Source organism: Eublepharis macularius, chromosome 3 (assembly GCF_028583425.1).
Source record: "Eublepharis macularius isolate TG4126 chromosome 3, MPM_Emac_v1.0, whole genome shotgun sequence".
NCBI lineage: Eukaryota > Metazoa > Chordata > Lepidosauria > Squamata > Eublepharidae > Eublepharis > Eublepharis macularius.
Window position 1 is genome coordinate 10,230,927 of NC_072792.1, and position 18,440 is coordinate 10,249,366.

At 46.7% G+C, this 18,440-nt stretch overlaps 1 protein-coding gene across 1 annotated transcript in view; it reads left to right on the plus strand.

Moving 5' to 3' along the window:
* The window catches only part of PCDH17 (protocadherin 17), a 220,694-nt gene that overhangs the window by 190,194 nt on the left and 12,060 nt on the right, over positions 1–18,440 (plus strand). Inside the window, exon 4 of the mRNA XM_054973509.1 lies at positions 15,214–15,288. Within this exon, the coding sequence (XP_054829484.1) occupies positions 15,214–15,288 (75 nt within the window). The remainder of the gene's footprint in view (positions 1–15,213; positions 15,289–18,440) is intronic.

Here is an 18,440-nt window from a genome sequence, read left to right on the forward strand (position 1 = left end):
GCCTCCGACCTATGGTGACCCTATGAAGGGAAGACATCCAAAACGTCCTCTCATTAACAGACTTGTTCAGATCCTTTAAATTGGAGGACATGGCTTCTTTTATTGAGTCAAAAAGAGTCCAGTAGCACCTTTAAGACTAACCAACTTTATTGTAGCATAAGCTTTCGAGAATCACAGCTCTCTTCGTCAGATGCATCTGACGAAGAGAGCTGTGATTCTCGAAAGCTTATGCTACAATAAAGTTGGTTAGTCTTAAAGGTGCTACTGGACTCTTTTTGATTTTGCTACTACAGACTAACACGGCTAACTCCTCTGCATTTATTGAGTCAAGCTGTCTCATTTTAGGTCTTCCCCTTTTCCTACTGCCTTCCTGCCTATTCTCAGAATAGATGAAGACATTTTGCTCTCTCCTCCACACCAGTTTGGCTCTACCACCACCACCCCGTTGCTAGACGCTTGCAACAGAAAATGGTCTTCGAAGGGGATCTGGATCCACCTCCAAAGATGTATCCCATCACCAGTTCAATACAGCCCAGCCAAATATCCTAAAGCTTATGCAGAGGCCTGTTTGAGTCCTCTGTGGATGCTCAGAAGCCTCCAGCCCCACCTTTGTCCTTCTTGTTGGATCTGTTTCATGCATTATTTCCTCCCATCACCTGTAACCCTTTTTAATTTCCCTCTCCCGCTGCAACATTGAAGCTCCATTTTCCTTTTTTGTTTGTTCATCATCCCCAGCTGTATTCATTTCTCTCCCCTTCGTTTTGCCGTCTCCCAACGTTTTATCCTTTTCCGCCTTTAATTTCTAGCCAGCTTCTTTTCAGCATTCGCCACCCACAGGGCCTTCTGCTGCTTGCCAGTAATATCCCATAATCTACTGCAGACCTTCTCAGCAATCTGTCCTGAGGGTCAGTGAGCTTGGGCTTCAGTCCCAGAAGAGGTCCTGGTTGGGTCTAAATGTTGTCTGTCTCCAAAACTGAACATGGTGCAGATCCGGCGGGGAGAGGGGGCACGGGCAGCATGCTTGCGTACAATCAGAATAAGAGAAGATTTTTTTGAAACATGCACTGTAGGACTGTTATCAGGGCATTTCCTCTTGTTTGTGCTCTAGGAAATTAGCAACTAGGAATGTAACGTCAGCCAGGCATGGGCGGATTGTGGAGGAGGGGCCAGAAGATGGCATTTGAATAATATGGATTACTCATCTCAGTTACATTCCATTGTTGCTGTATCTGGAAAAGAAAAAACAAAACACCTCGTGAATCTGAGACGTGATTCACTCAGTGATAAGGTTGCCAACCTCAAGTTAGAACCTGGAGACTTCTTAAAATTGCAGCTAAGTATTCTCCAGACTGAAGAGATCAGTCCCACTGGGGAAAATAGCTGCTCTGGAAGGTAGACTCTATGGCATTGTATCCCACTGAGGCCCCTCCCTTCTCCAAACTCCACTCTCCCAAGGCTGCACTCCCAAATATCCAGGACTTTCCCAACCTGGAATTGTTAATCCTACATAGAAGTCCCTGATATTTCCCGTCTTGAATTACAGTGATTCTGTAAAAAGCGAGTCCATTTTAGCAAGCGGCTAGTCCATCGAATGGCCCCTCCTCTTGTATAAACACTTTCAAATCTGCTGGCAAGGGTCCTTGAGGGGATCCTGCCACACTACCAGCTTTCCACTACTGAGGCAAATGGACCATCCAGCATAGAGATGAGTCCCCTCAGCATTAGGGCTGCCAACCTCCAGCAGGGCCCAGAATTCTCCCAGAATTATGACTGCTCTCCAGACCACAAAGAGAGCCAGTTTGGTGTAGTGGTCAAGAGCAGCAGGACTCTAATCTGGAGAACCGGGTTTGATTCCACACTCCTCCGCTTGAAGCCAGCGGGGTGACCTTGGGTCTGTCGCAGCTTCTAGGAGCTCCCTCAGCCCCACCCAACTCACAGGGTAATTGTTGTTGTAGGGATAATAACATACTTTGTAAACCGCTCTGAGTGGGTGTTAAGTCATCCTGAAGGGCTGTATATAAATCAAATGTTATTATTACTATTATTAAGATCAAGGCGCCTGAAGAAAACGGCAGCTTTGGAGCGTGTCACGTCCCTGCTGACTTTCCACCTCTCTCCCAACTCTACGGTCCCTCAGATCTCTAGAAATCCCCCTAATCAGAGTTGGAAACCCCACCTGACATCCATGTGGTGAATTTTCTCCCGGTTTGCCATCCTGTATAGAGGCAGGGGGGTGGACAGGAGGAAAAGGTGGTGTAAGCAGAGAGTCAAAGATAGGCAGCAGTTCCGTTTGATGTGGCAGAAACTAGGAATCTTCAAGGCAGTCCAGGGCACAAACAAAACCCAATGAACCAGAGTGTGTAGATCTAGCGCAGACTTCACATGATGGTGGTGGTGGAGACCCTCCTCAATTCATAGCTGACTTATGGTGACTCTTGGTGGGGTTTTCATGGCAAGAGAGTGATAGGTGGTTTGCCATTGCCTGCCTCTACAACCCCGGTGTTTGTCGGAGGTCTCCCATCCAATTACTAACCAAGGCCAACCCCTCTTAGCTTCTGAGATCTGATGAGATCAGGCTCACCTGGGCTATCCAGGTCTGGGCTCACATGATAGACCAGCTGCTACAATTGAAGGCAGGACCAGTAGAACCTAAGGCTTTCTCCTGAAGTTGCTTCCTGGTACCAGTATTCATAGCGCCTCCAAACGTGGAGATAGCTCAAGGTGGGAAGCCGTGTTAGTCTGTCTATGGTAGTAGAAAAAAGCAAGAGTCCAGTAGCACCTATAAGACTAACAAAATTTGTGCTGGGGTATGAGCTTTCGTGAGCCACAGCTCACTTCTTCAGATGTATCTGTACATGGAGCTTACTTTAGTCACCCTGGCTGATCGCCACTGATAGACCGCTCCTCCATCCTTCTAATCCCTTTTTGGAGACATTTATGCCCGTGGCCATCAATGCATCTTACGGTAGCAGATTCCACATCTTAATCACATGCTCATTTTCTGTGTTCTGGAGTGTTTTCTGGGATGGAAGGATTGCCACTCACAAAGCAGGATTTTTTTCCCACCTCCTCCCTGCTGCAGCCCTCAGTGTCCCCTAAATACTGTTTCTGGGAAGTTCCCGGGAACAGCATCGAGCAGGTGCATTCTGGGCTGCAGCGGGAGGATGGAGGCAAGAACTTGGCAGTTCACGGAAATTTTCTGTTGGTTCTGAGCCTGTGTATGTCATGTGCCATCAAGTCACCTCTGGCCAACGGTGACTCTATGAAGGAAAGACCTCCCAAACGTCCTATCATTAAGAGACTTGCTCAGATCTTGCAAACTGGAGGGTGAAGGCTCTGTCCATTTCACCTCCCCTTCTAGGAGGCGAAGATGAAATAAACCCCCTGAGGCGCGATCTTTGCTGGCTCTGTAGAGAGGGGAAATTGACTGGACCTTCCGATCTCTTTTAAAACTCAGCTTCCCGGCTAACGTTGCAGCTCCCTTCACGTGAGCATCCTCGTGTAATTCGTCTCTTGTAGTTTAGCTCTATGTCACGTAATTTTTTGTCCAGTAAAGCAGCATTATTCTGTTAGCCCTCTTGTTTAGCCTGAAGTGCCACGCAGTCTTGCCACCTTGGTTACAATTAGCCCTCAATCTCATGATCCAGAGTGACTAGCATGCCAACTCTCTGTTAGGAAATTCCTGGGGGTGGGACCTGGGGAGGGCAGAGTTTAGGGAGGGGAGAAACCTCATGGTGCCGCTGAGTCCATCTGCAAAGCAGCCATTTCCTCCAGGGGAACTGATACCTGTAGCCTGGAGATCAGTTGCAATTCCAGGGCCGATTCCAGACGGCCCTCCCCGTCCCGAAACGTCGCGCGTCGTCGTGCGGAAAACGCGAAATATCGCGTTTTCCACACGACAACGCACGACGTTTCGGGATGGGGAGGGCCGTCTGGAATCGGCCCAGGAGACGTCCAGGGTGACATTTTTACTCTATAGACAGAGTAGGACCCCCCCCCTCTGGTTTGTCCCCATATGGAGATTTGAATGCATTTTACTTAAAGGGGGGCTGTGAAAGGGGGGGGGAAGCCAACAATGAAAGTGATCTTGTCATGCCAAGAGAGGCAAACTCTGGTGCCAACTCCTGCATTTTGCTTCGAACAAGGCAGATAAGCACAGAAAAGACGGGAAACAACCTTCTCAGAGAAACCCTTGCAGTGTATCCGCGAAGCAATAGAAAATGTATCTTTATTTTTCATCAGAAAAAAAATGGAGGAGAATGGTGTGCACAGCTACGTTTTGACTGTTGCACGCTGAACCATATTGACAGGGAAAGTCATGGTGGGGGGGGGGGAGTGTTTGTGTGTGCGTGCGTGCACGCATGTGTGTGTGTGTGTGAGAGAGGGGGGGAGGAGAACGTACAAGGTGTCATTTTTACAAAATGACTTACTGCTACAAGGAGGGAGGTTTTTAAAGCTTATAGACTTGAGAGCAAATGTGAATAGTAATAAGCTTTATAAAACAGAAGAACTTGAGCGGATTTTGCCTCTGCCCGTTGTAATTCATGAGAGCTGTCAGCTTCAGCGGTTTTTGTCCTTCCTTGCAGAAGGGGGCATTTTTATGCAGGAGGCTTTTTGAATTTTCCAGTTGGAAATAACAACAATTGCCAACGCTCTTGTGTAATCTGATGCCAGGGGGGTGGCACGATCAATGTGGATCGTGTGTTGGCTGATCTGATTGGGTTAGGTTGTGTTTGTTTGGCTTGCATTGGTATATTTTACTGGCTCTTCAACTAGAGGCTGCTGAATTGCTCCATGAATCTCTCCAGATGCCGTGTTCTGTTGCCAAGGGATGTGCGGGGAATTCCCTTTGGTCACCTGAAGACACTTTATGTGCAGCTTTGCAAGTGAGGGTTCCCCTTTCTCCCTGCTCCTGTGTAATTCGCTTTAGTGAGGGAGGAAAGACTGGAGATGAATGAAGTGAGAAGGAACAGGGGAGAGTATGCCAGATGAAACATTTCCTTGTGTACTCAGCCAGAAGCTTCAACTGATAAGCAAAAGAACAGTTCTCTCTTTTAAACTCCGAAGTGGCCACTACATGAGTGCGTACTGCAAAAAGAACTGTAGCGCACCAAAAGGACTCTATTTGCCACCAGAACCGTGCCATTTGAAATGAATTCGGAGGTGCCTTCTCAGGCAAAAGAGGGAAGAAGCCAAAAGATGGGAGGGGAAAAATAAAGCAAAATGGCTCAAGGGAGATGCGCACGTCTTAGCGTTACTGTCAGATTTTGCTTAAATTGGAATTTGAAGCTCGTTTGAAGATTTCTTCTCAAGTGGTACCATTTGAAGACACTTGAGGGAAATAAAAATTGTTTTCATAAGATTAGTGAAACGTGTTACCCACATCCATATTTGAGACTGACAGAGATTGTATTATGTGGGATATCTATCACCCATTTCCTCCGATGCAAGAAATATATATATATTTTTGAGAAGGCTGGGGATTTGGGGTCAGGAAGAAGAGGGGCAGTAATGCAGAGCAACGGTGACGGCAGGGCAAAATTCGCTGTTCAGCCTTTTCTTTAAAAAAATATGAATATTAGCAGCCCCAGAATTACTCATAAGTGTTGATTTTATATTTCCTCATGTACGCAGCACCCCGAAGAGAGAGATGCATACAATTAAGCCTGCTTTAACGCAGAGAGACAGATGCCAGAGGTCTGTCTATAAGCAGCTGCAATCCGAGCATATGCATGGCATCAGATTTACTAATCCTTGCGTCCCCCAAGCCCTGGGCTCTTTCTGAAGCTAAGGGGAGGGAATGTTTTTATGTTCTCACATTTTCCCTGGGTAGCTGCAAATTGGCTGCTGTGCATTCGTCTTGAGCTGAACCGCACAGAGTCACAAGAGAGGGCGGGGGGGGAGAGAGAAATAATTTGAAACTATATCCACCTAGCTAAATTACATGCCTGAAAGTTAAGCGTTGTAAGCAGGGCTTTTTTTCAGCGGGAACGCAGGGGAATGGAGTTCCGGCACCTCTTGAAAATGGTCACATGGCTGGTGGCCCCGCCCCCTGATCTCCAGACAGAGGGGAGTTGAGATTGCCCTCCACGCCACTCGGCGCGGAGGGCAATCTCAACTCCCCTCTGTCTGGAGATCAGGGGGCGGGGCCACCAGCCATGTGACCATTTTCTCCAAGGGCAACCCACTGAGTTCCACCACCTCTTTTCCCAGAAAAAAAGCCCTGGTTGTAAGGTATACTTTTGCGTATCAGCAGTGGTAGGCAGGTGAGAGAGAGAGAGAGACTTTTCCAGACCTCCTCTTCGGTCAAGAGCAGTGTTTTATTTTGAAAATATAACACAGGCTTTGTCCTAGCGCAGAATGAACACAGCAGGCTCAACATAATGCTCTTTCATGATCAAATCTGCAGCGGAAGTTACCCGGATCTCCAATGGAATCAAAGCAACGACTCGCCTGGTATTTACATCCCGGAAACTATAGTAATGCTACTGCCTCTGCCGTTTCATGCCAGTCTGGTAACATTACAGTGGGAAAGGTCAATGGAGGGCCAGCAGAGCGCTCCGCAAGACAGCACTGCCATTGGCTTGTTTGGGTTATCATGAGACCCTCAGAGTCTTTTGCAGGAAATGTATACGGCTCACTGCAGGGGTGACTCAGTGTAGTAAGAAAAAGCCTCTCCAAAACACCTTCACACGCATTCTTGCTTTCCCTCCAGTCCACAGTGTATGTGGCTGTATAGTGCTGAAAACGGGCCTGTTCTGCCATGGATCAGGCCTGTTTTGAGGCACTGCAGAGCGTGGGGGTGCTCCTGTGCTCCGCAGTGCCTCAAAACAGGCCCGATCCAAAGCAGAACGGGCCCGTTTTTGGGCACTGCAGAGCGCAGGAACGCTCCACAGTGCCTCAAAACGGGCCCAATTTGTGCCAAAATGGGCCCGTTTGGGGGCTCTGCAGAGCGCAGCAGCTCCCCTGTACTCCGCATTGCCCCAAAATGAACTCCCGTGCTCCGCAGCGGCCCCGATCTGGGCCAAAATGGGCCTGATCCCAGTGGCTGCTGTGCACAGGAGCACGCAGCGCTGCGGGGGAGGCCACAGGGAAGGTGCGCGCCCCCTGCTGGTTAGGTAAGTGGGGGCGGGGTGGGGGAGCGGGGATGGGGGAATCCCCCACCCCCTCCAGGGTTCTGGGATCCCTAATCACCACTCACATGGCCGGGGGGGGCAAGGCGAGGGAACAGGCCTTCCGGGTGTGCTCCTGGTAGGGTTGTCAGGTCCCCTTATCCTCCTACTGGGGGGGGGGGACCCAACACTTACCTTGTTGTTGCTCCTTGTCATTCTGGGAAGTGAGATCATCACACAACATGGGGGAGCACATTCACTTTGAATCAGTGATGTCATCGTGCTAGCCCCAGGAGCATCCCCGGGAGGCCCATTCCCCATCCGCCCCCCTTACTGGTCAGGTAAGCTATGGTGGGAGGTGAAAGGTGGGAGTGGGGGATGATGTCATTCAGGACTCGGGAGCACTCCTGCCCTCCCGAACGGGCCAATTTAGGCCCCAAATGAGCCTGACATGATGTCATTTCCCAGGAAACACAACGGACGGTGAATGCGGGGTCCCCCACTTCTGCTAGGAGGGTAAGGGGACTTGGCAACCCTAGGTGGCAGTGAGAAATCTTGACGTGGTTATCTTGTGGCCGAGCTTGTCGATGAGAGAGCTCCCATATTCCAGCCCTCTTGCCTGATCTCAATGGGGTGTAGGCCAGGCAGAGCCTAGAAAGAGATACTTGTACAGCAATTTGAAGTTTTGGACTAAACACGGATTCCTCATAAATCCAGACAAGAGCTATCTAACCTCATCCAGGAAATCTCTCACCTGGGGGCAATAATGCTTTCAGTGAAGTGAATCTGGAAAACCATAGTTTGTGGTGCCATCTGGTCAAGCGCTAATGAACCTGTTGGGAATGTTCCTCTAATACATCATTATCACTGTTGAGGGCACGGCTTCTCTAACTTTTTTGGATCAAAGAACTGCTGCAACATTGCTTGTGTAAAGGATGAAACCTTGTCGCTCCAACTGTTTCAATGGCAATTTCTAGAAGGTTCTGTTTGTGCGAGTCAGAAAATGTAGAGTTCAGTTTGTCACTGGCTTTTTGGATGATGGAATTTACCCTCTAATGTTACAATTCAAGTATTCAGTTTTATAATGTTTGTGAAACAGGACCACATACCACTGTTTGTCATTATACTGTAAAGCGCAGAACATTGCTTCTGTCACAAAAACGTGTACATACTAAATATTCCTATTTTTTAAAAAATATTCCTATTTGTTAATATTCCTATGTCCTAACATGGATAGCCTGGGTGATTCTAATCTCGTCAGATCTCAGAAGCTAAGCAGGGTCAGCCTTGGTTACTAATTGGATGGGAGACCTCCAACGAAGACCAGGGTTGCAGAGGCAGGCAATGGCAACCCACTTCTCTTAGAGCCAAGCTACAAGTGATGCCTGACACAGGTTGGACACTTGTTGGCTTCCCTCAAGTTTTGATGGGAAATGTAGGCGTCCTGGTTTTACAGCTTGGTTCTCCATTACAGCTGCAAGACCAGGATGCCTACATTTCCCATCAAAACTTGAGGGAAGCTGACAAGTGTCCAACCTATGTCAGGCGTCACTTGTAGCTTGGCTCTTAGTCTCTTGCCATGAAAACCTCACCAGGGATCGCCTTAAGTCAACTCTGACTTGCGGGCAGTCTCCAGCACCGATGTTCTTATACCCTATTTTCTTTCTGTTATTTATTGGCTCATTTGACCAAAGGTCTCAAGCTCAAAACTTATAACACACATATCCACAATATAAAACCAATGCATTGAAAATGTTTAAAACAGGGTCAAGAAATATACATTCAGGCTTCTCCTATTCATTTTTCTAAGTAATGCAAGTAACATTTCAGTGTGTTTACTATTGGAGTTTACTATTGTTATATATTTTGCCACCTACCGCATTAACTCTGGGTCAGAATCTGCCAACAGTGGGTTACTGTTATCCATAATTCCAGGGGAGGTTGGTGTGTAAGTAATGCAGGAATAATCCAGTGGGATTTAGGGGCTTCCCACTGATGGCAGAATAATATTAGGTGGTCCAGTGTCTCTGTTGCACCGGTTGGGCAGTCACACAAACACTCTGAATATGGACTTTTGGCAGAACGCCCCTTCAGCTCTGTGGTCGAGAAGAAGTCTAGTCTGGCGAGTGTAAAAGCATGCCTGTGATTAGGAATTGTAAGAGTAATCCCATACAAAGGAAGAGTCAAAGAAGGAGGGATCCCAAGTGAAAGCCTCTTTTAATTTTCCTATTCCTATTCCTGTTTATGTTTATGTTCATATTGTAAGCCACCTTGAGTTCCTGCAAGGTAGAAAGGGTGCTAATAATTTTAAAAAAACATAAAATAATGTTTATTTTACAGATTGGTTTCAGTGGGCTTCGACTGGAGTAACTCTGTTTAGGATTTTACTGTAATTTACTTACTTCGTTCTTGTTCTTCAGTGGGGAACTCAAGGTGGTTTACATAATTTTCCTCAACTCCGTTTTATCCTTACCCGGGTCTCCTAAATCCTGGGCCGTTTCCAGATGGCTTACCTGCCTCCGGAACGTCGTGCCATGTTGCGGGGAAAACGCAAAATATCGCGTTTTCTCGCGTGAGTTTTGCGCGACGTCGTGTGACGTCGCGCAAAACTCGCACAAGAAAACGCGATATTTCGCGTTTTCCCCGCAACATGGCGCAGCGTTCCGGAGGCAGGTAAGCCATCTGGAAACGGCCCTAGTCAGACACTGGAACTGCTACTGCACTACACCAGCTGCCATGTTGAAATAAACAAGCTTGTAGATTTCATGGCTGTGGATGAGAAAACTCGAGGCATTATGGTGAGCTTTTCATTAAACTTCTCCGAAACTTCTGGGTAAGGAACCAAGAGAAGGTGTGGATGGATGGCGGTTCTGCAGAATCAAGGGACTGAAATGAAAAGAGGACTTTCCTTTCTTGGCTCTCCCTCTTAGTGCTCCCATTTCATGCAAACTCATCATGAGCCTCAAATTGTTATTTATTCTTTATATGGAGGGGAGGCAGCATGGTATAGCCCGATCTCATCAGATCCTGGAAACTAAACAGGGTTGGTACTTCACTGGGGGACCACCAAGGAAGACTATAGAGGAAAACAATGGTAACCTCCCACCCCGCTCTGCCTGCATGATGATGTCGCTTCCCGGAAGTGACATCATTGTGTGACCAAAAAGTGAGTGCTGGGTTCCCCCTCCCACTGGGAGGGTAAGGGGATCTGGCAGCCCTATTGCTGAGGTCCCTCCCCACCCCAAATCCTGCTCTCTACAGACTTCCCCCAAATATCTAAGAATTGCCTTACCTGGAGTTGGCTATCTTATTCCACCTTGAAGTGTGTGAATTTTAAAAAGCTACCAAAATTGTACGTTTTTCATTATTTCCATAATTTATTTCCAGAGCCAGTATGGTCTAGTGGTTAGAGTGTTGGAGTAGGATCTGGGAGACTCAGGTTCAAATCCCCGCTCTGCCATGGAAACTTGCTGGGAGACCTTGGGCCTGTCATACACTCTCCACCTAATGTATCTGACAGGGTTGTTGTGAGGATAAAATGGAGGAGTAGAGAACTATGTCAGCTGCTTTGGGTCCCCATCGGGAAGAAAAGTGGGGTATAAATGAAGTAAATATGTAAATACAGGGCTTTTTTTCAGCTGGAAAGGGGGGGGACGGAGTTCCGGAACCTCTTGAAAATGGTCACATGGCTGGTGGCCCCGCCCCCTGATCTCCAGACAGAGGGGAGTTTAGATGGCCCTCCGCGCCGCCGAGTGGCGCGGAGGGCAATCTCAACTCCCCTCTGTCTGGAGATCAGGGGGCGGGGCCACCGACCATGTGACCATTTTCTCCAAGGGCAACCCACTGAGTTCCACCACCTCTTTTCCCAGAAAAAAAGCCCTGTGTAAATACATTTCTGTCCTCTAATCTGGATTTGCTTGTAAGAGCAGTCAGTTTGTTGTAGTGCAGGATTTCAAGCTTTTCTGCTTTTCTTTGGATTCTGACAACCAAAGATAGATCCAGGAGCATATTGTAATTTCTTCTACCTTCTCTTCTTCAACAGTTTCAGATTCATACACAGATTCAATGGTCTTAGACTGGAGCAACTCTGTTTAGGGTTGTATTGTAAGTTTAGGATTTTGCGTTGTCTATCAGATCAGTCTGGTAGTAAAAAAAAAAGGTTTATTGTGAACCTCACTAGAATCGTCATAGTAATAAATCCGATATCTTGCGAGGCAGGAGTATCTGTTGTTTATGGCTTTGATATACCATCTGCCTTCCTGGAACCCAACATATTAAAATTCTTTCCTCTTATTTTTATAGAACAAACATAATTGTGTTTCACAGACATTTTAAAATCTGCTAGTGTGAACATAAACAAAGAGGCATATGTGTCAGTGTTTGGCTGGAAAAACAGACCATATTTGGGTCTAAACTCGTCTCGTCTAGACACGTTGGATAATGGACTTTCAATGCACTTTAGCTATCTTTGGAAGTGGATTTTTTGTTTCACACTCGAAAAATTCAGTTCCAAATGATCTCTAAAGAGGATTGGAGGTGCATTAACCAACGTGTGCGGAATCACATTAAGACTCCATTTATAAATTACATGGAGCATCTAGGTTGGCTCCTCCAGCATGGCTTCTCCGCGGCCAGGGTTCCCAGGATTCCCAGTACTGCTCCAATGGCTGGCAAAAGAGGGAACAAATCACTATCATGTGGCAGCATTTTGGGGGGAAACCCAAAAATCATGTCAGGCCTCTCTAGGAATTGCCAGAAACTATGCTTTTATCACAGAGTTTCCGGTTATTTCTCGAGAGGCCTGACCTCACTTCCAGATTTTCCCCAGAAGTGACATCATGTCATCATCTGACAGCATCCTCCCTCCCCACAGCCCTGCCTGGCATCCCTATCCTAGGCTGCTGCTTGTAATGACTGCATCATATGATTAGCCAATCCTATGATTGCATGCTTCCATGTCAAGGCAGGAGCGCTCTTTGGAGCACGTTCTCATTGCTGTACGGCATCAATAGGGTTGCCTGCTCCAGGCTGGGCAGTTCCTGGAGATCTGAGGGCAGAGCCTGGAGTGGGAGAAGTGTGTGAAGGTTCAGCAGGGATGTGTGATTCCATAGTATCCATTCTCCAAAGCTGAGGAACTGATCTCTGTTCTGGAGACTGGTTGTAATTCCTGGAGAATTCCACCTCTGCAAGTGCCGGGTTTTTTTTAGTGCTGGTCGTAAGTCCCTGCAGACTTCAGGGCCCCGGTTGGTTCTAACCCTGGCAGCTGTTCAGGCCAGGCCTGCCTGATGATGGCTCTAGTGCCATTCTGTATGGAAATATTGTAGACTAGTAACAATGCTCGTTGTGGGAAAAAATACAATGGGCTCTAGAAAGGGGAGGACGGGCAGGTGGGCATTGCCTCCTCCTCCGTGACTGATCCTGGTTGGGTGAAGACAGGGGGAAGACATTGCCACCTGCTCTGCCCCTGATTCCGGCCAAGTGACAGAGGGGGTGGGCATTGCCACCTGCTACACTACTGATCCCAGCCAGGTGAAGGTGGAGCGGACATTGCCTCCTGTTCCGCACCTGGTTTCAGTCATGTAAAGGAGGGGCGGGCATTGAAACCTGCTCCACTCCTGATCCCAGATGGGAGAGGGGGGGGGGCGGGCATGGCCATGTGCTCTGCTCCTGATCCCAGCTGGGTGAAAGCAGGGGCGGGCATTGCCCCCTGCCAGTGAAGCTCCCCTTCACTGGCAGTTTTCAAGAAGAGGCTGGATGTCAAGGATACTTTAGGCTCATCCTGCATTGGGCAGGGGGTTGGACTAGAAGGTCTGTATGGCCCCTTCCAACTCTGTGATTCTGTGAAGAGTCCTCTTTACACTCCTGTTTCAGAGAAAGTCTTTCTTTCCGTTCTATGTTCTGAGCATGGAAGGCAATTCCAACGTTTCTTGCTGGTGTAGGTGTGCATACGAGCCCTTCCTTTGCTAATTTGTAAAATATTTCATAATTATATAGAGGTTTCCGTTAGTGAACTCAGTGAATGGCTTGTCTCAATGATCTGTTACAACCACCCCTGAAAGGTGGACAAGCGTTATTACTTGGGGGGGAGGGGCTGATAGATAGCATTCTCAGTGAATTTATAGCTTAGCCAGATCTGAAATTGAACTCAGAACAGCTTAATAACAACAACATTTGATTTATATAACAACAACAACATTTGATTCATATACTGCCCTTCAGGACGAATTAATGCCCATTCAGAGTGGTTTACAAAGTATGTTATTATTAACTCTGAGCATCACAGCTATCTTTCCCTATCTATCTCAACATGCCCTACAAAATTTTTGGCAGAATTCCATTTTTAAAACCCAAGAAAATAGGAAGATAACTATCAATAAATGCTGAGATGGGTTTAACTGGCTAAGTCCTGATCATGTTACAACCAACCACATACTAGCAACGCACTGAGCCCCCATGCCACTTGGATAAATTTATGGGAATAGTGAATTGGAAGTCAGAACTGGGTATGAGTCAGTGTTCCCTCTATTACTCCTTTTTTATATTTTTGTAAATGGATTTGGTTCTTAATTTTTTTCCTGTTGGTATTTATACATTAAATGTGCATTATTTTATATGTGTAATATACACACAATGTCTAATACTGCTTTATTGATATACAGATAATGATGGGAAATGAATATACTTTGTGGAGGGATTGGTCCTAGGAAATACAAAATGGCAGAAAATAAATCGTAATGGGTTTTGTTCACACACGAGAGCAGAAAGATCAAAATGGAGGTTTGGAGGGAGGTTGGAACCATATGGTGAGAAGATGCAAGTCACTTCTAGCTGAGGACTGGGATTGAAGGACTCTAGAGTAGTAGAGCTCCTGTTTTTTTAAGTCCAGGACCCTAGATTCAGAACTCAGCATCTATTATTTAAAGGAGCACTTGTAAGTTGTAACAAAGCTGTGGCGCATCTCTACTTGACATGGGCCGTTTCCACACATCTTCCCTTTGCCGGTATGTCGCGGAAAACAGCGTCCTTCGCACGCAAAATCGCACCAGGAAGACGCTGTTATCGCGGAAGACAGCGTCTTCTCGTGTGATTTCGCGCAATAACAGCGTCTTCCTGGCACGATTTTGTGTGTGAAGATGCTGTCTTCCGCGATGTGCCGGCACAAGGTAAGACGTGTGGAAACGGCCATGATCTTCAAACTCATGGCAATAGCTTGGTTCTGTCCAGAGACGCTTCAGATATCTCAGATATCTCAGAGATATCTCAGATATCTCAGCCTTTGCAAACAGAACAGAGATTTTGAAATTATTTGCGTATGGAGTGCCTGGGTGCACTTAAATGTCCACCTCGACTTTTCCGGCTTGGAGCCAGTTCAGACGACCAGTTGTTTTGCATGGAATTGTTGTTGTTTTTGTTGCTTTGTGAGTCAATTTGACTCATGGACATGCCAAGCTATTACTCACCTTGTTTCAGCCCACCTTCTCAACAAGCTTTTGAAGGATAAGAAGTCCAGCTTAGCGCTTTTAAGTCCACTGAAGAAGCCACACTTCGTTGACTTCAATATATTAAAGAACGGGCATACGACTGAGCTCTTAGACTTGGCAAAATATTCTTAATAATATTTTCCCATGGTCTCATTGAGAGTTCCATTATTTATTTAATAGAAAAGGGGACGAGGCCTTTCTTAGAGTTTGTATCCCTTCACAGTAAGTTGGGTCAAGGCAGAAGGTGAAAACGACAAAAGCCGAGGGCTTGGAACAGGGTCTCCTGAAATGGGTGTGAAATATCCTGCTGTGAAATTTATGACGGGAAGAGTATGTTGCAAATTTGAGTGCGCTTAGAGAAATCTGTTTTGAATCAATAATGGAGTGAAATCTTACCTTAACTGTAAATTTGGCACATTTCACAAATCTAATTAAGTAACTTTTTAATATTGAAGAACTGAAATTCACATTTCAGAAACCAGTATGTTTCTGTTGTTTGAAAGCACACATGGAGACAGAAACCTGATTTTTTTTGCTTACTTTTCTGGGGGTGGGGGTGGGGGAGAGAATGGCATGAGGCATTTCCTTTTCTGTAACTCACAGGTCCAATTTTCCTCCAGAACAGCAAGGGAGAGGCCAAAGACCCATTGTTGGGATCTGTGGACCGGCCCGCTGTAAAGAAGGAAAATTTTCAGGTAACAACCTTGTTTTCTTATTCTTGCATTTTGTGCAAATATGTTCTGTCTAACTGTAATGCTTTAACTGCAGTCTCTGCTCCAGTTCACATATACAGTGCAATGCTAAGCTGCGCAATCCTAATCCATCGATTTCAATGGGTTTAGACTGGAGTAACTCTGTTTAGGATTGCAATGATAGCATCATAATTTAGGTGACTAGTTCTTGGTTCTGGTTGTGGATACAGGAATCCTAAAAAGAGTCACTTCCAGCCCTTTCTCAGGATGCATTCTGACATCATGTTAAGCCGGACATTAAACTGACATGCACATGAACCGAATTAATCACTGGGCTAATACGTACACCTTACTCCTCCATCTTCCTTTCCATATAGAGCATATTATTAGCTACTTGTAATGTACCAATGGGAGTGTGTGGGTCAACTGGAATTAAGCAATCTCGGTTTAATCTGTGCAGCTGCATTGGGGGTGGAGAATCTCCTGCCACCGCTTACCTGGTCAACAAGGGGGAAAGACATGGGGAATGGGTTCCGGAGGCAACAGCATGCTTCTGTGCTTCGCAGGGGCCAGTTTTGACCCCCAATGGGCTGGATTGGCCCTGCACCAAGCTTGAGAGCAAGCCTGCTGCCTGTGCAGTGACGTCACTTCCCAGAGGTGACGTCATCACATTGGTGCCGGGAGCATGCATATACACAGTGCACTCACAGGAAAACACCAGGTAAGTGCCAGGACCCCCCACCGTGCCAGGGGGGTATAGGGACCTAGATACCTAGGGCATCATGGTAGGTCAAATTGATTTCTAACTGGGATTCTGCATGCAAGAAGGGACAGGGAGGAACGAGATCAGGTGCAGCAGGCCGGGACAAAAAGTTTGCACATAAGCAGGGCTTTTTTTCCGGGAAAAGAGGTGGTGGAACTCAGGACCGCACAATGACGTCACTTTGAGTCAGCTGGAACAAGGGAGGAGTTTTTTAACGTTTAAATTGCCCTCAGCGAAAATGGTCACATGGCTGGTGGCCCCACCCCCTGATCTCCAGACAGAGGGGAGTTGAGATTGCCCTCTGTGCCACGATGCGGAGGGCAATCTAAACTCCCCTCTGTGTGGAGATCAGGGGGCGTGGCCACCGCCCATGTGACCATTTTAAAGAGGTGCCGGAACTCCGTTCTACCGCGTTCCTGCTGAAAAAAAGCCCTGCACATAAGTTAATTGAATGTAGGCTTAACATTATGTCTGCATATAGGCTCAGTTTACTGACTCCCTGCTTTGCTCTTTCTTCCTCATCACCCACCTTTCATCATCTCGTCACCTGGAGGGTTGTTTGCATGCTCTTGCTTAAATTAGCCCCGAGACGTATCAGAAATAGCACATGTACAAGGATTCTTTACTGTAAGAAATATAATGATATTTGTCATGTATTTTGTGGCTCCTCTTTGCTGTGGTGAAATGGCATTTACTTCTCAGCAGACTTGCTGAGGCTCACTCCCTTTCTAACGCACTGCTGTCTTCTAAACAATTCAGACCACATCCATGTTTTCTTTCTCCTGGTCTTCAGAAACGATTATGTGTCCAAAAGTCTAAAAATCTGACAGTGGCTTTTGTTACCCCCCAAAAAGGTCACTCTGGAAAATAAATAATTTGGCACTCAGAGCTTCTCTACATGAGACATCATACACAGGGATGCTCAAATGTAGGGAGACACACTGTTATCCGGGAAGTGTAGTTTAAAAGAGCCGTTAGAGATCACTCCTCAGAGGGTTGTTCATTTCAACTTTGCCTCTCTGAAGGGGTGGTGAAATTTAAACTACACCTCCCTGCTAACATTGCATCTCCCCACACTTGAACATCCCCATGTAAGGTGTCTCAGAAGGGAGCGGAGAGAGGATGCGTAACCCTTTCTCTGTTGATTGCTTTTCTGCTGAAACTCCGTCTCCCTGCGTTTTCCCCTTTCGTGGGGTGGCAGATGGACACATTCAAAGATGCAGCTCTGGCAGTGGGAGAGGTGCTGCTAGAAGCTTCCTCCAAAAAGTCACAGGAGGGGAGAGGGAATACAGGACTCTCCTTGGTCCTGTATCCCCATAGCAAGCTTTCCAGTATGCATAACATTTTGTTGCATGTGTTTGTAATTTAATGGCAGCAACCTTCTGGCGCAGTCAGAGTAATGAAAAGGAAAAAAAATCTGCAAAACTAGTCATGAAGCAGGGTGAGAGGGCTGCCTCAGAGCCAAGCTACAAGTGATGAATTACACTTGCCTGGCAAGTGAACAGACTCATGTGTATTCCTCCCTGTTCGCTTGCCATTCACTTGTGCTTCGCGCAAGTGAATGGCAAGTGAACAGGGAGGAATACACGTGAGTCTGTTCACTTGCCAGGCAAGTGTAATTCATCACTTGTAGCTTGGCTCTCAGTGGCAAAAGTTTGGGTGTCCTTAAGGGCCACAGAACAGAATCCCAAAAGATGTGACGGGGCACAATCCAGTGCTAGCACAGTCCCACTTCCATTCATTTCATTGCAACCTGTGCAAGAGCGCTACCCTGTGGACTGTTCCCATTGGTGAAGCGGTCAGAAGCATCCTAGGCCCACCCGATTTTTTTACCACAAGCATCAAAATGTCTTGGCCTGCCCCTGACGAGAACGTAAAGCGTTATTCAACAACAGGGGGAAACAAATGTCCCTTCTGGATTTATTGCCAATCAGTTTTCTAATCTCACTCGCTTAATTGCTTTGCCTAACTGAAAAATAAAAGCACCTCGTCCAATATAAATATGCAGATTCCACACTGCTGCCTTTAATAACACTGAATCGGAGCATAGATGGAGCTCTTATTTGTTTATCGATGCTTATTTATGTCAAGATCAATAGTAATTAAAGATGGAATTTAGCGTCAGAAGTAGCACTTGGGCTTGATTGTTCTCATCAAGAGAGTCCCGCATGCCGGAGGCTTAGGACATGTCGGAGAAACTGTTATTCTCCCCTCCTCGCCTCTGTCCAATTATAGATAGCTTGTGATAAAGAATGCTTTCAGACCACTATATATTTTAGCAGAGACAACGGCACTTGATTGCTCAAGGAATCACTTGCTCATTGTGTCTTCGCCGTGAACCCATTATAGAAAATATTGGAGCAGCCACATTTCACTGAAAATCAAGGAATGA